At 39.2% G+C, this 20,710-nt stretch overlaps 2 protein-coding genes across 2 annotated transcripts; both read right to left on the reverse strand.

Moving 5' to 3' along the window:
• Positions 1-2,151: 2,151 nt before the first annotated feature.
• On the reverse strand, positions 2,152-12,642 carry LOC117289640 (cathepsin Z-like). Its single transcript, XM_033770852.1, has 7 exons — positions 12,433-12,642; positions 10,805-10,968; positions 8,761-8,940; positions 6,868-7,024; positions 5,955-6,033; positions 4,916-5,002; positions 2,152-3,399 (listed from the first exon to the last, which is right to left on the reverse strand). The coding sequence occupies exons 1-7, from the start codon at positions 12,546-12,548 to the stop codon at positions 3,286-3,288; spliced, it is 897 nt and encodes a 298-aa protein (XP_033626743.1). The 5' UTR covers positions 12,549-12,642; the 3' UTR covers positions 2,152-3,285.
• A 3,241-nt stretch (positions 12,643-15,883) lies between these two features.
• LOC117289556 (ficolin-1-like) lies at positions 15,884-20,505 on the reverse strand. The gene is made up of 4 exons (XM_033770714.1): positions 20,222-20,505; positions 18,344-18,480; positions 17,955-18,216; positions 15,884-16,764 (listed from the first exon to the last, which is right to left on the reverse strand). Exons 2-4 carry the CDS (start codon positions 18,368-18,370, stop codon positions 16,517-16,519), a joined length of 537 nt encoding a protein of 178 aa, XP_033626605.1. The 5' UTR covers positions 18,371-18,480; positions 20,222-20,505; the 3' UTR covers positions 15,884-16,516.
• Between the last annotated feature and the right edge of the window lie 205 nt (positions 20,506-20,710).

Raw genomic sequence — 20,710 nt, forward strand, 5'->3', positions numbered from 1 at the left:
CTTCATGCTACATCACACGGTTCATAACATAGGTAGAGGGTGTACAACCTAATTCTCCTTTTAAGTCAACCCTCCTTTTAGATTGCGACATCTGCTGATCACCCCCTGTACTTCTTCGTGTGCTTCCTCACCTTGAAACAATCTTGAGTATTAACAATGAACCACCTAGACTTGTGGACAAGTCGTTAAATGTCTGTCGCGGTGATAGCGTTCCGACTCTCCCCGCGATTCGCGCGATATTCTACTACTGCTGTCACGACTACGGTCCCGTTAATGGGGAGTAGAAGTCGGCAACCAGCAGTTCCCGCGAGAGCAGTGATCTCGCTCCATGATCTCGCTAAAGCACCGCCACAACTCGACTATCTCACCGCGGCGTGGGCCCATTAACGACTTGTCCACAAGTCTATGAACCACCCTACTTGCCAAGATTTAGTCATGGGAGATCAAGAGAGAAAACTACGGGGGTTAATGACGGTCCAAGAAGTACAGATACATTGGACATTTTTAGTAAGGAAAAAGGCGGCCACAAATTTAAAATCAACCCTATAGTTCAACTCTGACGCTGAATCTAACCCAAACACTATCCTAACTCTAACCTAAGGTCTAACCCTTACCCTAACCCTTAACCCTTACCCTAACCCTAACCCTAACCCTAACCCTAACCCTAACCCTTAACCCTTACCCTAACCCTAACTCTTAACCCTTACCCTAACCCTAACCCTTTTCCCTTACCCTAACCCTAACCCTTACCCTAACCCTAACCCTTAACCCTTACCCTAACCCTAACCCTAACCCTTAACCCTTACCCTAACCCTAATCCCTAACCATAACCCTTCGTCCTAAACCTTATCACTAATCCTTAAACTAACCTCTAACCCTAACCCTTACTCTATGATCCTAACGAGCAAACTAAAGGGGTTGATCAACCCGTTTGAGGGTCCTTGTAGTACAGATACATTGAAAAAAACTATTAGGAAATATTGATAATTGAAAACTATAACCGGATTACCCACCCTAACCCTAAGCTCTAACCCTAACCCCAGCCCTATACACAACCCTAACCATAACCCTAACGAGCAAACTGAAGGGTTAAAACAACCCGTTTGACGGTCCTTTAAGAACAGATGCATTGGTTTATATTTCGGATATATGGTTAGAAAAAGGGAAGGGTGGACAAATGAAAACCCTAACCCTAACCCAAACCTCCCCCATCTCTCATCCCAACCCTAACCCTTGACCCAACCCCAATCCTGTCCCTCACCCAAACCCTAACGAGCAAACCCAAGAGAGGGTAAATCATTTGGGAAAATTATTTTGGGAAATATTTATTTTGGAAATTTACTTTAGTCAAGTGACTGTTATTTGATAGTCCCTCGCAGCACGGATTACACCAGGGGCATCCTAATCTAATTGGGGTACGTGTTCATCCTTTCCTCTTAAAGACACTGGACACTATTGGTAATTGTCAAAGACCAGTCTTCTCACTTGGTGTATCTCAACATATGCATAAACTAACAAACCTGTGACAATTTGAGCTCATCAATCGGTCGTCGAGATATTAATGAAAGAAAAAAAACACCCTTGTCACACGAAGTCGGGTGCTTTCAGATGCTTGATTTCAAGACCTCAAATTCTAATTCTGAGGTCTCGAAATCAAATTCGTGGAAAATTACTTCTTTCTCGAAAACTACGTCACTTCAGAGGGAGCCGTTTCTCACAATGTTTTATACTATCAACCTCTCCCCATTACTCGAAACCAAGTAGGTTTCTATGCTAATAATTATTTTGAGTAATTACCAATAGTGTCCACTGCCAAATAGTGTCCAAAAATGACTAAATGGAATTCTCCTTTATATGAGAAAGTCATTTTCTTAAATAACCAAGTAAGGCAACTCTCTTACACAAACAATACAACTTGCCAACACTTCTCTCAATCTTCATTATAAAACAGTTTATTGCAATAAAAAAAAAAAAAACAAGTTCCTGACTAAAGAGGGCGCTATTTAAAGTTAGTGAGGAGAAACTTCTAACACTTTACTGAATAATACTTCAGTTATTTGTGTGTAATCAAGATACAATTTTTATAACAATCTAAACATTAATCTCATCAAACTGAAATGAGATAAGACGAGTTCAGAATTTTCTCATTTGCCATCGGTTCATTTTAAATGAGCTAAAATGGCAAATAAGGAAGTAAATAAACAAATTAAACACAGCTGTTACTCTTACACAATGTTGACATAAACAATTTACTATTCAAATAAAATGAATATTCATGGGATGACATCAAGAAAATTGAGTCTCTCTACTATTCATCCGATAACTAAGCAGTACAATTTTCTTTTTTTTACAAAACAATAAAACATAAAAAGAGAAACACATCAAAGAATTTTGTTTTTGTTGTTAGTTATTTTACAGTCACATTTGTATCCAAATAAAATAATGTTGTAAAATTTGCACGTTACAGTAAAAAAAGAGTTCATTAACTTTGCATCAATGAAGTGAAACTGATTATTGTTAATATTTGGCTATGTGCTGGTCTCTATTGTCTTAATAGGCAGCTGTAAAGCTGAATTGCATCAATATCACAAGTCTAAAAATAAAAAAAAAAGGAAAATTCTAAAATTACAATTATCAGAAACCAAGTACTGGTTTTAACATTAAATTTGAAATTTGAAGGTTCTTTCAATAGAATTATTTGTAATATAAAAAGCATCACGAAACTAGTCGTTTACAAAAAGACTTTGTTTTTGCCAACCTTTGCATTGATCCGTCTCATGTACAGGGAGAAACGTTTTCTTGTAGAAAAAAAAAGTATTTTAATATCTGAGTGAGAACCTCCCTCTCTCTCAAAAATGACGTTACTTCAGAGGGAGCCGTTTCTCACATTGTTTTATACTATCTACAGCTCTCCATTGCTTGTTACCAAGTAAAGTTTTACGCTAACAATTATTTAAAAGTATTTACCAATAGCGGCCAGTGCCTTTAAAGAAAAAAGCGATTTTGTGTGAACCCAAACATTACTGCCGTTTGATCATAACATTACAGGGAATATTTAAAGTGCAAACTGGAGCCATTTTGTCTGATTGGTCAGTTGTTGTCTTATTCTATAATATTAAATATTCATAGGACGACATTTAATGTGGGAAACTCCAGCCTTATAACCAGCCTTGTTTATCAGTACTCCATGACCAAAGAAGTTTTTATGTTAATAATTATTTTAAGTAATTACCAATAGTGTCCAGTGCCTTTAATGGTTGACATCCACAAAGAACAGCTAAGACGTTAATCAACGATGACATCACCAAAGGAGCAGTTGTCTTCAATGGCTAGGTTGTAATTGTCACCAGTACCTCCTTTATACGCACTCGTCACAATCCGGAACCAGCCTTTCTCACCCTGTAGTATTAAAATCAATTCTCAAATCAACACTGAATCTTAAAGGGTGTGGACACTATTGGTAATTACTCAAAATAATTATTAGCATAAAACCTTTCTTGGTGACGAGTAATGGGGAGAGGTTGATGGTATAAAACATTGTGAGAAACGGTTCCGTCTGAAGTGCCATAGTTTTTGAGAAAGAAGTAGTTTTCCATGAATTTGATTTCGAGACCTCAGATTTAGAACTTGAGGTCTCAAAATCAACTATCTAAACGCACACAACTTGGTGTGACAAGGGTTGTTTTCTTTCATTATTATCTTGCAACTTCGGTGACCGATTGAGCTCAAATTTTCACAGGTTTGTTATTTTATGCACATGTTGAGATACACCAACTGTTAAGGCTAGTCTTTGACAATTACCAATATTGTCCACTGCCTTTAACTTGAGGTTTCAACTAACTTACTCTAGTCATCCTCAGGAGACCAATGTAGTCAGCTTCACTCTCCTGACGATGACTAGAGCAAGTTAGTCGAAACATTGAGTCCAATATTAAAGGAACACGTTGCCTTGGATCAGACAAGTTGGTCTATAAAAAGCGTTTGAAACCGTTTGTTATGAAATGCATATGGTTAGAAAGATGTTTTAAAAGTAGAATATAATGATCCACACAAGTATCACTCAAAATTGCATGGTTTCATTTTACGTCGTGAACTAACACAGTCGGCCATTTATGGGAGTCAAAAATTTGACTCCCATATATGGGCGACCGTGTTAGTCGCCGAGGTGAAAAGAAAACCACGCAATTTCAAGGCATATTTGTGTAGATCATTGTATTCTAGTTTTACAACATCTTTCTAACCATATCGATTTGATAACAAACGGTTACAGAACGCTTTTCAAAAACCAACTCGACCGATCCAAGGCAACGTGTTCCTATAACAACTCACTCTGCGAAACTCAACCTTCTACAATCTTGTAGCAGCATGTTGTGGAGAATACTCATTTCACCATGATCAAGAGAGTATTTAAGTTTGAGACCTGCCATCTCAATAATTGATTACTTAAAAAGCACCGGACACCTTTGGTAATTGTCAAAGACCAGTATTCTCACTTAAAGGCACTGGACACTATGGATAACTACTCAAAATAATTGTTAGCATAACAACTTACTCGGTAACAAATGGGGAGCCGTTGATAGTATAAAACATTGTGAGAAGCGGCTCCCTCTGATGTAGCTCCCTCTGAAGTAACACAGTTTATGAAAAAACAAGTAATTTTCTAGTAATATTATTTGAATTTGATTTTGAGACCTCAGAATTAGATTTTGAGGTCCCAATCTAAAAGCACACAACTTCGTGTGACAAGATTTTTTTTTCTTTCATTACTATCGACGACCAATTGAGATCAAATTTTCACAGGTTTGTTATTTTGTGCATAATGTTGAGATACATCAACTGAAAATTACCAATAGTGTCAAGTGCCTCTAAGGTCATTAAACCATTTGATCCGAGTCAACGATAGTTTTAAACTCACCCAAGGTTCTCCCCATGAGTTGCGGACAATCCAATATTCAGTTCCATTCTCGACACCCCATCCTGCTACTGACACAATATGATCGGTCTGTTCAAAAAAGAAGAATGATTTCATCAAAGTAAAAATAATGTGAAACTCCTCAAAATGAGCCAACAAGGGCCCAATTTCATGGTTCTGCTCACCGCCGAATTCTGCGCTTACAATCACAATTCTCCGCTTACTGTCATCATCATCATCATCATCATTCTCTTGATCCATCAGAGGGGACGTAGAACCGCCCAACCAATGCGCTCTGCTGCCGACTGCCACAGCTGCCCAGCCTGGGACTCGAAGTCTGCTTCCAGTTGGTCGACCCTGGTGCTGCGAGGTCGACCTCTTGGCCTCTTCCAGGCTGGGCAGGGGCGGGATTCTTCCCGAGCTTCAACGCTCAGCCTGAGGGCCACATGGGCAGGTGTATCTTCTGGGAGCTGTCTACTGTGCAAGCGCCAAATTTCCGGGCTAAATGTATAAGCAAAGCATGCCTAGTACATACCCGCTAACCTGTGGAATATGCTTGACATAAAATGGAATTCCCTTCTTCCACAAGTAGCGCCGATTCTTTACTTAGCAGAGCCACGAAACATGGCTAAGATGAGGGGATGTGAACACCATCTGGTAACAGCCAATCTCCCTCACACAAAAATTGGTTTAACGTCTAAGATTATTGCACAAATTTAAGAAATTATGATTCAGTAACTAGACGACAAAATTTATTCTAGATGACTACTAGTCATTGATTGTGAAATCAACGGTTAGCTTCGGGGATTCAAACCCACAACCTTCTAATTGCATGTCCTACAGTTTAACCACTGGTATTTGACATTTTAGGGAACTTTTGCGTCCCATATGAAGCAAAACCAAATTGTGTTCCAACATGGTCCAATGTTCAAATGTGAGAAAGACTTGCCCAAGTATAGTTTGACAGTCTGACTAGGAATATTTCTGGTTTACTCGGCTCTGAGATTTTGATTTACTCTACTGTGGGGCTTGATTTACTCACCTCTGGGTTTTTGTTGTACTCTTTGTAGATCCTACCTCCTCTAAATTTCTGCAGTTTTTTGGTCGCATCAATGTCACATCTAGATATCCAGAAAGTGATAAGGAAAAAACACCCTATAAATAAAAAGTAAACTTAAAGACAGTGGACACTATTGGTAATTGTCAAAGACTAGGCTTCACAGTTGGTGTATCTCAACATATGCATAAAATAACAAACCTGTGAAAATTTGAGCTCAATCGGTCATCAAAGTTACCAGGGCCCAATTTCATGGCTCTGCTTACCGCCGAATTCTGCGCTTACGATCACGAGTCCCCGCTTACGTGCAAACGCCGAATTTCTGGGCTAGCCTTGTAAGTGTAGAATGCCTAGTAACGCGGAGTACGCACGCGCAGAAGCCAAAATTCGCCGCTAACCCGTGAAATACGCTTGCCTTCAGCACAGAATTCCCTGCTTCCGTAAGCGCCGATTCTATTCTTACGGTAAGCAGAGCCATGAAATTGGGCCCAGATATTAATGAAAGAAAAAAAACACCCTTGTCGCACCAGGTTCACACAAAGTTGTGTGCTTTCAGATGCTTGATTTCGAGACCTCAAATTCTAAATCTGAGGTCTTGAAATCAAATTCGTGGAAAATTACTTCTTTCTCAAAAACTACGTCACTTCCGATGGGACCTGTTTCTCACAATGTCAACAAACAGCTGAAACAAAATTGCAAGTCTAGTTTTTAATTTTTTTTTTGGGACAAATGCATTTGTCTATAAACAATTGTCTAAAAGTATAAAGAAAAGCACCATTTAAATGGTTCTTTTTATAATTTTACATCCAGGAATGTGGTTCCCAAAAACAAACTACTTAATAAACTCAAATCTCATTTTCTTTTCCTTCCTCTCCAAACAGCAAATTATTATACTAACGTGATCGGTCCATTCTTGAATATTTCTGCCATCATTTTCTGCCTTCCTTGTATCCGTCCATAGTCACCAACCCTCCATAATGTGTAGTTACCTTGGTCTATGGCGGAACACTCTCCAAACGTTGTACAAGTCCCACACTTGTTGAATGCCTCACATTCTGAAATAACAAAATAAAAGTCGAATGAAAAATATAAGATATGATCAATCCAAGTTCCTAACTTACTTGCCGACTCACTCGGTCGCCCATAGGCGGGCTCGAGTATGGCTTTCTCCAATTAGTTCTTGTTTTGCATGAGGGTGGCCACATCTGTTGATTCTACACCGGTGTTCTTTTGCAGCACCCCAGTATAAGACATTTTCGATCTCCCCGGTTAATTTCTTCAACTAATCATTGAAAAGGAAACTAATCAAAAAGATTGTCAGTTTGGGAATTGTTACGTTATATGTTATACCCTCTTGTGTTGGCAACTATAGGCAGTTGCCATGCGGGCAGCCATCTTGTATTACATGTGATTCCTGAGAGTAAGAGAACATGACCCGATGATACTACAACAGAAATGTGTCTTTGTCTCTCTTTATAAACTATAAATAACAGGAATGGCATAGTGGTATCTTGCCTTGCCTTCCCCAAGTCTACCTTCCATACCTAGAACCCGGTTTCGAATCCCACCGGGGCACTATGTGGATTGGGCTTGCAGTTCCTACCAGACTATGTCAGTTTTCCCCCTGGAAAAATTATCTGGGGTTTTCCTCCTACATGTCAAACTGAACTTCCTTTCTTGTCTTCTCACTCCATACTCTGTACTTTTTCGACTTCAGTGAAAAGAAAACCACCACAGGCAAATCACTCAAACCGACGACTTTTGCATTGCTAGAGCAGATGTCTATACCACTGGACCACCAAGCTAGCCCATTGGCCAGAGGCAGTTTGAATTCAAAAACACAAAACTTGATGCAGTTAAACTTCTAAAATCTTAAGTGATGTTATATAACACCCAAGCAGATCCTTGCCATTTGATTGGAGGATTGTCCGTCACGTGATAGCAAATAAAAGTACCAATACACGCTGAGTCACTCACCGTGCTTTTTCGTTCCATCCGAAAAGTACCATTGCACGCTGCCAGCGTGCAATGGTACTTTTCGGATGGAACGAAAAAGCTGAGTAAAAACATCACTGCGTGCGCGTGTCGTAACGCAGCAGTGTTACTGCAAGGCATATTAGTAAAATTACTAGCATTCGGCTTCTACAATTAAAAATTGTAGGCCTACGCTTCGTTTGTTTTGAAAGTTGTATCTTTCAATCAAAATGACAAAGATCTACTTGGATGTTATATAAAACAAATAATGAATGTTTTTCATTCGTGCAATGGTGCGAAAATGTTCATTCGTTGAAAGCTGGAATGTTCCATTCAACTCGGCTCCGCCTCGTTGAATAGAACATTCCATCTTTCAACTCATGAACATATTCGCACCATTGCACTCATAAACATTCATTATGTGTATATTAGAAGCTTTGCATGGTGTGAAGGTTAAGAATAAGCTATGAATAGTAGTAAACTTGTGGGTACAACCATGTACACAGCCTGGCCGTGTCCGAATTGGTGGCTACGGCTGCGGCTACCACCGTTGCCAGGGGTGTTGCTAAGGGCGTCCAATACTTCAACGCAAGACGACGCAGTGATCCGTCCGTAGCTGTAGCCGTAGCCGCCAATTCGGAAACGGCCTAATTCTCTTTTCTCTTGAAGGCTTTCTCCTGAAGAAGAGCAGTATACTGTTCGAAACGCCGAATCCAAACCAGCTCTTTTCAGAGCCAACACTCCCTCAATAGAGAATTGTTACGTGGTTGTACCTGCAAGTTTACTGTTATTTAAAGTTTATTCAAAAAAATCTTACTTTGGTTTTTGGCTTGGTAGTTATTACACGTTTCATCGGGTATTCCGTGGGTGTTTGCGTAGCTATAAACCCCCATCGCCGATCCTCCGTCACAGTCTCCGGCGTCTCCACAATCAATCACATTCTGAGGGGAAAGGTAAGTGGAGGGGAAAGCACCTTGCCTCTTGATGTTGATACGATCTGATTAAAAAAAAAAACACAAAGTGAAAAACAACTTGTTGGAATAATCCATAAGTTGAACTGAAGTTGAAAATTGTTTGAATCAATAAGAAAAGTTTGTTCTGGAGTTGAACTCCTCCGTGATGAGTTAATTACAGTTGTTTCACCAAGAAGTGTTTTTACAATTTGGGTGTTATAAAAGACAACGAATGTGAAAGAATTCACGAGCCGAACCGACAGAGTTAAACATAGTTTTCATAAAGTTACTAATTTCAAATAAATGTAATTTTGTTGTATTCAATAGTAGCTTTATTTTCAGCCAGTTTGATTATTTCTTGTCTGTAGTTTCAGTTGTGTTTGAACCGGAGTCACTATTGACCCATTTCACCTGACGTCATTATCAGAAAAATCTTGAATGCGCCATACTGGTGGGCAATTTCACTGTGCGTTTTCATATATACCTCTATGCATAAAGTATGCTGTGCGATATGCATGGGAAGTGTGGCATCAGTCGCCGCGTGTGACACACGTGCAAGGGGTCAATTGGCAAAAGTTCAAGAGATGAGTATAGGTGTTTGCTAAAAAACGAAAAATGGTGACAATGATTGACTTTGAATTAAAGCAATTACAGTGTGGGGAGCAGGGACAAGATTCAAAGAGCTGCTCAAGAAGAAAATACTTATTGTTCTGCTTAGCGGACATGAGGAGGATACCAGTCATAAATTTTACATATGACATGGTAATTTGGCTGGTAACCTTAATCTGGTAATCATGTGCTAAGCGGCTTTTTTTGGCTCTATGAATTCGGGCCCAGGAACTTTCAGAGTTAGGCCAATTTACAAATAAAAGATTCAAGGTTTAGAAACTAAGTGTACAATAACAAGTTATCACTTCTGGGCCCATTTTCTTGGCTCTGCTTACCGCCAAATTCTGCGTTTGAAATCACCATTCTCTGCTAACAGTGTAAGTGCCAAATTTCTGCGCAAGCTGTATAGACGATGTGACCTATGTTTACATTTAAACCGCCCTCTGTTGACAAAACACTATATACGTCATGTTTCTCCGGGCAAAGAGTTGCGTAGTCATAGTAAGATTGCGTACACTTTCTAGCTGGCTGCCAAAACACAAAGGTTTTGCCCGGCGGTATGCGCGAAAATCATGTTGTGGTTTTCGTGTGACGTCAGAGGTCACATCGTCTATAAGCGAAGAATGTCTAACATGGAGTTTGCTCGAACACAAGTGAAAATTCCTTGCTCACCTGTGAAACACGCTTGCCGTAAGCACAGAATTCCCTGCTTCCGCTAGTGCCGATTCTTTGCTTATGGTACACTGAGCCATGAAATTGGGCCACGGGGCCTTTCTAAAACCTCTGCTTGGGCTCCAGGCACTGTCTGATGTTCGAACCACCTCCGCATGCAAAACACACACTGCTCCAAAAATGTGAAGGCCTGAAGGCCGAGTTGCATTTCCATGGCGTACACAGTGCTCGAAGCCTAAGCCGGAGACGTAGTCCAAGCCGAGGTTTAAGAAAGGCCCCCAGTGTCTTGAATTCTTTCCTCATTAGCTCAATTAAAGCCACTGGACACTATTGGTAAGTGTCAAAGACCAGTCTTCTCACTTAGTGTATCTCAACATATGCATAAAGTAACAAACCTGTGAAAATTTGAGCTCAATCGGTCGTCGAAGTTGCGAGTTGATTAAAATTCTAATCTTGAGGTCTCGAAATCAAATTCGTGGAAAATTACTTCTTTCTCGAAAACTACGTCACTTCAGAGAAAGGTTTTATGATAATAATTATTTTGAGTAGGCCTTATTACCAATAGTGTCCACTGCCTTTAAGAATATAAAAAAAAAAACTTGAAGATACCGGAAGGAAAAAACTGACCTGCCATAGCACTGGTTGCACCCATAGCCCAGCAACTTCCACAATATTGTGGGATATGTTGGTTGCGTGTTGTACTTGCGTAATTCATTCCTTTCATATAACGCCAATCCCACTGTGTCGGTAGATCCTTAGGGTTCACATCCCAGTGAGGTCGAGGGTATGTTTTGAAAGGTCAAAGGTCAACATGATACTTTATTTAACATTTGAAAAAGTCGTATTTGGCAGGATACAGAGATCCCATCACAGAAAAGTCTTGAACCCTATTTTGTTTACAAATCAATTAAAAAAAATTAAAAACCAAATATAGATAATTTAAAGCTGAAAAATAATGGTTAACAAACAAAAATGTGGATTTTAGACTTGCCCAGAGATCTCCAGCAAATCACGAGACAATTTTTTTTAAGGACATCTTATGTAAAGTATGCCCTCCCATCCACATACCGTGCACACAAGACCAATAAATCCGTCCGATCCTTGGAAGGATACGGAGTGGATTGGAGGACTGATTTATGGGACTAATTGTGCAGCATGCACAAGACTTGAAGATGGTGTGATTGTCTCTTGTCTGACTCGTGACTGACACCACCCTTAGCTTTACGTGCAAACTTGTGGATCCTGCTGAGTAAACCAACATAAACGCGACACTCGGCGCTCAGCAACCAGTCAGTGACACATCCAGTATCCTCCACTGTCCTGTTTTCACGGTATTATGGCTTTTTGTCTTTGAATTGGAAAAAAATAAAATAATGATGCCATATAATATCAACTTTTGCCCTAGTTACCTTCATTTGTTTATAAGAATCTTGTGCAAATATAATATTAAAACTTGATGGATATTGAAAATTTTACACCACACAACGATCTTCGATGACTTCAACTGGTCCCATTTGTTTTGAGTTTTTCCTGTTTTCAAGGCAAACGAGAAAGTATGGTTACCCGCTGGGAAGCCATATGTGAAATAAACATAGACCAGTGACTACAAGTGTTCTGTTCTGTTCTGTGAAATCAGTGTGAATAATTATTGGCTTTCAAATCTGATTTTGGAAAAGTTTTTTTCCTTCTTTTTTTCTTCTTAACATTTATAATAAAAAGCGTATAAATAAACAGTGACAAGTGAATCACCAAGACAATGTTTAAATTTTAATATTAATAATAATATTATTGACATGACTGGGTTAAAACAAATTCTCAAAATATATTAGAAAATTATATAAGGCACATGGCTCCTTTAAACCTCTGTATTTTTTCCCCAGAACAGAAGGCTCGACAGAATGTTTAGTCACATGATTTGATCATCATGAATAGTGAATTGAAATAGTGTTTCATGAAACTTTTTCGGTGGGCACATTTTTTAGAATTGCCTAAAATACCAAACTTTTTGCACGTATGCAACTAACCAGCAGTGGAGCCTTACGTGTTTCTAAGTTTGGTCAAGGGAGAGGAGACTCTTTGCTTGGCAAGTCAAACCACAAACAATTGATCCAGGGACTGTTTACATCGCGCACAGAGAGTTAAAAGATTTGCTACGTGTTTTAGGGACACCTTGAAAACAGGACCTCCTACATACAATTAATGCCGATCCGCTGGCTGGCTAATAAAAAAAAAGTAAACAACAAAGGAACACTCACCTTTTTTCTTTGAACAACTTATCTATGTCTGGCCTGGAGCATGGAGCATCAAGTGCCGCGTAAATGCACCCTACAAACAGAACCTGCAAGACGAACAAGGACACCCTGGTATACATGTTGGAAAACTGGAACAAAGTGAAAGAAACAGCTGATGATTTTAGTTTTTAAAAGTTTGTAATCATCACGTGAAAATTAGACGTAGGGAAATAACAATGTCATGTGACTGTGTCATGTGATAGTTCCGTTCAAACGGCAGAGGTCGCTATTTACTTGTTTTTTGATATCTTCGTGGGTGTGGGTGCATACCACCACTTGTAAATAAACTCCCGAGCACAGCTGTGCAGAATGTTATAATACACAAACAAGTTGAAGATAATAATGAAAGTAAAAACACTTCTTCCTCCATGGTCACACGAAGTTGTGTGCTTTCTGATGCTTGAATTCGAGACCTCAAATTCTCTGAGGTCTCGAAATCAAATTCGTGGAAAATTACTTCTTTCTCAAAAACTACGTCACTTTAGCCGTTTCTCACAATGTTTTATACTATCAACCTCTCCCCATTACTCGTAACCAAGTACGGGTTTATGCTAGTAATTGTTTTGGGTAGTTACCAATAGTGTCCACTGCCTTTAAATACTCTGCTCAATTTAATATGAGTAGTCCGTAGGCCTGTCGAGTTAGTCTCCCTGCTGGCCTCCAAGTCAATAATGCCACTTTTTTAGGGACTCATCCAAATCATACATCAAGATGGAAGTCAACAACCTCAAGTCACAATAAGGAAAATGTGTAGGCCTACACCCTGAAACCCTTTTTGGGTAGCGGCCCTATACTTGCTTTTGCACCATCAGTGATTTCATTGGATACAATGATTTCATTGGATAAACGTGAAGTGACGTTAGCTTTCCACATCTGTATTTCAATTGGTCAGAGGTGATGTGGGTACAGCTGACAAACATCACATTGGACCAATCATCAAAACACAGATTTGGTCGTCTGCATGTTGTGGGTGCACTGCTGGGGTCTGCGATGGTTAGTCTAGCCGATTGCCAACGCCCCTTGTTAGATTTAACATCAGTCGTTTGCCCTACGACTGCGAGTTGGGGCACGATGGCTAGCTTATCTGGGGCGTTTTTTCTTTCTTTCGTTATTCTCTTGCAACTTCGACCAGTTGAGTCCACTTTTCCACAGATTGTTTATTTCTGCATAGTGTTGGGATACACACAGTGAGAATGGTCGTTGACAGTTAATACCAAACGTGTCCAGCCGTCATTTTCACCAAACTCTGCCTAACTTTAGAATCAATTTTAGGGCTTAGGACGAGTTCAGTTCCGTAACCATGGGCCTAGATGTTACGACGCATTGAACCCATCTCCTATAGGACGAGTTAATAATAATAATAACCCGTTTTTATATAGCGCTTTACACCAGAAGGGCATCCCAAAGCGCTTCACCGTTATTACCCCTGGTCACTGGGCCTTAAATCACTCCTTACACCATATCAGCTCCCTGGTGGGGAGTATGCAGCCTGTGCAACATTAATTTGCGCTACTCGGCTAAATCAATCGCAAGAACCATCTCTGCCCTCACAGGTACCCATTTACCCCTGGGTGGAGAGAAGCAATTATAGTGAAGTGTCTTGCTCAGGGACACAAGTGTCACGACCGGGATTCGAACCCACACTCTGCTGAACAGAAGCACCAGAGCACCTATCCGCTCGGCCACGACACCCTGAGTTACTCGTCCTAACTCGAGATAGGATTTATCGTAGCATTTCGTGAAATCGGCTGCAGTGCCTTTAATTCTAATTGCAACATTCAATTCAATTCAATTCACTTTATTATCCCAGATGGGAAATTCAGTTTAGACGAGACGACTTATTTATGCACTAACAGAAATGTTTGGTCCACAGTGAAAACACTGGCTTATTTGCTTTGCGCTCAAAAATATTGGGTATTTTTTGTCAATCATTGGACCAAAACCTACACCAACAACGTTGTTTTTCGATCTATCCACCTACACGGGTTAATATTCCAGAAAGTATGAAGTACATATACATGTACACTGCACTACACTTTGTATACAGCGGTAGGTAGCAAAATTCATTGCACTGTCTGGGCTGATTTTATTTTGTTGTTATTATTATTATTATTTTTAAACTACACTTGGAACTGACTAACTTATCATGCTTAACAAAATCGATGTTTTACCTCAAAATCAGTTGTGGCCGAAGGAGGGTACTTCTCGTTTAATTGAAGAAGTTGCATAAATTATAACAATCGCCGTGTGATGAAATGTAACCTGGAAAAAGGGTACACTATGAAAACTATATTGATTATAACTAATAAAACACACTCAAGATCGGGTGGGGAAAAGACGCGAGGAAATGCACAACAAAAATAGGAACAGATGACACAAAGTATAGGTTTCTCAAACAAAAATAAAAAATGACTTTATTGATTATAAGACAATTTAACAAAAGCAGCATAAAACAATGCAAACCAAAAATGGATGAACTTGTGATCTAAACCTTAAAAATGACTCTGTTCGGAACTTCAAACAAAGAAAACCAAGTTAAACCTAAACCAAAATAAACTATAAGAAACCTTGACCAAAGCTAAAAAAAAAAATTAAAAAAAATCAAATTAAAATCATAATGGCATTTGAAACTGATTCCATAATTATTAGCAGGAAATACACTTGAAGCAGGCAAAACTATGTAGAAATTAAAACTTAAGCAGAGAGATAGAACAGAAGTGCTCCTTGCGCTGCCAGGCTGCTATCTGATTGTTATTTAAAGATACAATCAATCACAACCTCAAGTTCAAAATCCATTTAGCAAAATAATATCTGTGAAAGTTTCATCACATTGGGATAGTCAGTGAATCCAATCTGAAAGATTTTGAGTACAGGAAATTAGAAACCTACCCAAGTTGGATCATTACCTGTTACACAGTTGTTTATTTTAGATTCCATTCATAGATTATACTTCTGTCATAGATTATATCTGAGCATTAATTAACCAGGACATATCCATTGCAGTTAATATTAGTCTTATTAGGCCTACTAAGAGAATAATCGATTTTCCACCATACCGCCATTTGCTTGTTTCAAAGCATTTGCAGGGGGGGGGGGACCCAAACAGAACAATTATTGGGAAATGAGCACTATTGGTAATTGTCAAGGACCAGTCTTGTCACTTGGAGTATCTAATATGCATAAAATAACAAACCTGTGAAAATTTGAGCTCAATTGGTCGTCGAAGTTGCGAGATAACTATGAAAGAAAAAACGACCCTGTCACACGAAGTTGTGTGCTTTCATATGCTTTGCGAGACCTCTAAATCTAGTTCCCAGGTCTCAAAATCAAATTCGTGGACACTTACTTCTTTCTCGAAACCGCGTCACTTCAGAGAGAGCCGTTACTCACAATGTTGTATACTATCAACCTCTCCTCATTACTCGTTACCAAGGTTTTATGCTAATAACTATTTGGAGTAATTACCAATAGTGTCCACTGCCTTTAAAAAGGCGTCGATTTAGTATGGAACCGTATTAAGCCCTTTTTAATGTTCGTATATATCTAAATTCTATGTGAACAACTTACAATAGCAGATCTTTCATGACAAAATTTACAAAATAAAATATTGTATTTGATTCAACAAGCCACCGCATTGTTTATAAAAACACTAGCATCCACTCTCATTATACGAGTCGGATTTAGAACGGGTTATATTAGAAGGGTATCTTGAGAGTTTTATAAGCAATGCGTTTGTACTTGGAAGTCTTACATACTATACTGGTCGTATTGGGTTTAAAGTGACATTCCTTATTAGTTACTTTCTGCAACTATTTTAGCTACCCGATGTCACGATTTTTATACATGTCTCATTTAATCCATTGCATTAAAAGTTAATTCACATTAAATTGTTTTCCATGTTTTCCATTTTTAGGTTTCAAAGTACAGGTTTAATTATTTTTGTTTAAAAATTTACGAGAAACTTAATAAGGTGAAGCGATAAGGTGATTTATGAGGAGATGTTTATTACTGCATACCTTTTTAAAATGGTATCCATCTTAATTAAGGACTAAACTTTCCTTCTAATCTTCATCTCAGTTGTTTTGAGTGAGCGGTAACCCGAAAAGCCATACCAATTAATTCCTTCTGTGTTCGTAGTGGCCTCATTGAAGTATCTCCCGTTCAAATTGGAGGCGTAGCAGTACGTGTACCACCATGCTCCGTGAAAACGCTCAGCACAGTTAGAATTACTATGGGCATCGTTGTCTCGGTCTTTGGTCGTAAAGGGCCGGTTATTGTGGGGTGATAACGCGTCTCCTGAAAGATAACACACGTAGCCATTATAGTCACATGTAAGTAAAGGCGATGTTGACAGGAGGTAACTTTAAACATTAATTTGTTTCGAACATAACTTAGGCCGATAAGGTGGGATTAGAAACAAATTTATAAATTAATGGAACTGGGATATTGGGAAAAGTGAAGTAAATGTTTCACAATCAGGTCCAATTTTAACTGCATTTTGTTTTCTTTTTAAAGCCATTGGACACATTCTGAACAGAACCAAAAGTTAAAAGTTCACAGATTTACAAATAACTTACAAAGTTTACAGAAGGTACTGGTGAAAGACTTCCCTTGAAATATTATTCCATGAAACGCTTTACTTTTTGAGAAAACATTAAAACACCTATAAATTTTCGATATCAACAATAACAGATTTATTATAAACACATGTCATGACATGGCGAAACGTGCGGAAACAAGAGTGGGTTTTCCCGTTATTTTCTCCTGACTCCGATGACCGATTGAGCCTAACTTTTCACAGGTTTGTTGTTTTATATTATTATACGTTGTGATACACGAAGTGGCCTTTGGACAATACTGTTTACCGATGACAGTTTAATAAGATAGTTAGAAAATTGCTATCGAAATGGGATTTAAAAGCAACGTTTATACGTTATATTTGTTCTCCTCCAAATTGTGGTTTTACGATTCTGTTAAATGTTTCTAGCGAGTTTAAAATGGCTGAATTCAAGTTATTTGTCGTACATTTTGTCATTTTTTAGTTTCAAGGGATTAACATCATCTTCCTCTTTTTTACTTGGTGTTGGGCAGCAAAGGATACACCCCTCCAATTTCGGCTTGGTTTGAGCAGCAAGTGATGCAAAATTCTACTCCTCCTTTTTCCGTCTGGAGTTGAGGAACAAAACAAAAACAATTCCCCCTCCACTTTTTAAGGCACTCCAGACACTATCGGTTATTACTCAAAATGATTATTAGAAACCTACTTGAACTAGCATTGGAGAGATGTGAACATTGTGAGAAACGGCTCCCTCTGAAGGAACGTAGTTTTTGAGAAAGAGGTGATTTCTCATTCAACTATTTGAATCACAATGTTGCTTTTCTGTCTTTCATTGACACCTACCAAAAACAATCGGTCACAGCGATAAACACAGACTACCCTGCAATATTTCTGTATAACTACGAAGTTTCCACTTATAGCATCTTACCTGCGGTTCCAGAGTAACTTCCTACCATCAGCCGGTAGTTATCGCTCACATCGGCGATGCTGAACGAGCCATAAATAGCAAAGCCGGTATCGTCGTCGAAGCCTGTGAGATCTACGCGGAGTTCGTACTCGCCCTGAGCAGTCAGACGGTGCAAGTTGTCGTTACCCAGCCAAAACTCTCCCTCTAGATTCCCAAAGCCCCGGCTGTAGTTGGCAAAGTCCAAATAGAAATCTACACTGCCGTCCTGACGCCGCTGGAAAACCTATCAAGGGAACGTGGAGGTTTTTAAAATAACCCTGGTCTTCTTTGACTTGATCAAACTTATTCTTATTTACAAATATATTCGTAGAGATGAGTACTATCTAATTCACTATAATCCGTGAACTTACCGTCCATCCACCACCGTCTGTTTCCATATCACAGTATACCTGGAAAGCTTCACCGGAGTCTAGAGGTTGTACCGAGTACACGCCACTGATCAATTCACCCCTCGCAAGAGTCTCGGAACAATCATTTGGAGGGGCAACTGTACAATAATATTTTATGTAAACATTAAAAAAAAAAGTTTTTATTTCACCAACTGTAAGGACATAGATGTTATAATTTAAAGGCAGTGGACACTATTGGTAATTACTCAAAATAATTATTAGCATAAAACTTTACTTGGTAATGAGTAATGGGGAGAGGTTGATGGTATAAAACATTGTGAGAAACGTCTGCCTCTGAAGTGACGTAGTTTTCGAGAAAGAAGTATTTTTCCACGAATTTGAGTTCGAGACCTCAAGTTTAGAATTTGAGGTCTCGAAATCAACCATCTAAAAGCACACAACTTCGTGTGACAAGGGTGTTTTTCTTTCATTATTAACTCGCAACTTCGACGACCGATTGAGCTTAAATTTGCACAGGTTTGTTATTTTATGTATATGTTGAGATACACCAAGTGAGAAGACTGGTCTTTGACAATTACCAATAGTGTGTCCACTGTCTTTAAGAGAGTGATAATAAAGTCTCAACGTGTTTTTGAAAAAAAATTAAAGTCACCTTGCAGTGGTATTTTGTCAAAATAAAGCTTTTGTCACTAAAATATGTGTTTTGATGAGTGGAATATGAATACACAATTAACTAAGGTTTAAAAAAATTAGTTTCCATGTAATTTACAAATTTGAAAATAAGCCCGACCCAAGAGGGCGCTGTTCCTGACGTCAATCGAGGCGCGATGAATCGCATGCAGTGCCAACACAAGATAATGACGCTTGGCGTAAGCTAAAAACATGCCCTCAAAGTTGAAACAATACCTGATTTTTTTCACGTTACGCAAATGCTCCTTTAGGTTAGTTACGTCTTTCAGGTACCTTCTTCGACTTCCCAACTAGCTGGAAAAATTGTTGGTATGGCGTCATGTTTTAGAAAGGAACTTTTCTCTTCATGTCAAAATGTGTAGTGTATTCCGGATTCTCGAAGCACGACGGCTCGGAGTGTTTGCTGCACAGCGCTGGAAAAGATTTGCAAACTGACCCCATCTTTAGTTGATTAGCTGCATCCAGCCATCAGCAATACACCTGGGCCCAATTTCATAGCGCTGCTTAGCGGCCGATTTTGTGCTTATTGTGCGATTTCCATTTCATAGCCCTGCTAACCGTAAGCACACGAAAATGCATGCTAACCTTCCGATGCTTACCACACGAAAATAAATGACGTCACAATGCAAATCCATGGTAAACACGCAATATGGCCGCCCAATTTTTCTGCTAACCTGTGAAATACGCTAAGGCTTAAGCAAATTGTTCTGCTACAGTAAGCACGCAAATTTGCTTACCGTAAGCAGCGCTATGAAATTGGGCCCTGGTCGACATTGCCGAAAAAAATGCAAGAAAAAAACTTTTTCGAAACGTACAAACTCACGACTAGGACTTGAATGTACTTGCTCGTACGTGTGTTCGATGTTTGATCGAGGCAAAGTCTGCCTCGATTGACGTCACAAAAGGGGTAGGCGGAGTCACCCCCACACAACTTTAATTAATTGTTTAAACATATAAATCGTTAAAAACAATTACTCAAAACATTATTTTATTGTTAAGAAACATATACTCTAATGTTTGAAAACAAAATCATCTATTTCCAGGTGACTTTAAGCTGCTTTTCCAAGGTCCAGTAAAGTATTTCTATTTCTACAGCACGGCTTGACGTTACCAACAAAGTTATATTCGGCTTCGTGAACAATCTTTCTATAGCCTTTATTATAATGTATGTAAAAGCAATAAACTTACGTCTAACATGAAGGAATTCAACCAAGTTAGAAACAGACACTTGAAGATCATCAAGCTGTCGTCTTAAACCCTGTACCTCCGAGGAGACCGCTGAGACTGTGTTCTGCAATTCCTCGACTGTACGTTTAGTATCAGTAAGCTCGGAGGAAACAGTCTCCTGATTTGCTGCGACTGTGAACTGCAACTCATCTTGACGTATTGATACTGTATGAAGTATTTCCTGGACGGTCGTACAGTTGTAGCCGCCGGTACCGGAGTTCACGGGAACGGATCGCCCGCAAACTGGCGGGTCGACTGTGATGTGTGGCTGGCACACACATCGTTCAGTCTCGCTCGTTGTGTAGGGCCCAATGCTATGCTGAGTTTGGGATCTTGCTCTCATAGCAAACACGGCTAGGAAGACCAACAGGGTCATTTTCATACAAGCTGGTTCCATTTATAAGGCAAACTGATAAACAATAAATGTAATTTTGCAGGCAGTTTCGTACT

This window comes from Asterias rubens, chromosome 4, assembly GCF_902459465.1.
Source record: "Asterias rubens chromosome 4, eAstRub1.3, whole genome shotgun sequence".
Lineage (NCBI taxonomy): Eukaryota > Metazoa > Echinodermata > Asteroidea > Forcipulatida > Asteriidae > Asterias > Asterias rubens.

What these genes read in the sequence shown, in the direction of transcription:
- LOC117289640 (XM_033770852.1), bottom strand. Translation starts at nt 12,548, where the DNA reads ATGTATACCAGGGTGTCCTTGTTCGTCTTGCAGGTTCTGTTTGTAGGG. An exon ending in AGTACAACAAAAACCCAGAG is followed by an intron (nt 5,003 to 5,954) that starts GTGAGTAAATCA and finishes TTTTTTGAACAG; the next exon opens with ACCGATCATATTGTGTCAGT. An exon ending in ACTCATGGGGAGAACCTTGG is followed by an intron (nt 3,400 to 4,915) that starts GTGAGTTTAAAA and finishes TTAATACTACAG; the next exon opens with GGTGAGAAAGGCTGGTTCCG.
- LOC117289556 (XM_033770714.1), bottom strand. Translation starts at nt 18,370, where the DNA reads ATGGAAACAGACGGTGGTGGATGGACG. An exon ending in CAGACGGTGGTGGATGGACG is followed by an intron (nt 18,217 to 18,343) that starts GTAAGTTCACGG and finishes TTCCCTTGATAG; the next exon opens with GTTTTCCAGCGGCGTCAGGA. An exon ending in AAGTTACTCTGGAACCGCAG is followed by an intron (nt 16,765 to 17,954) that starts GTAAGATGCTAT and finishes GTTATCTTTCAG; the next exon opens with GAGACGCGTTATCACCCCAC.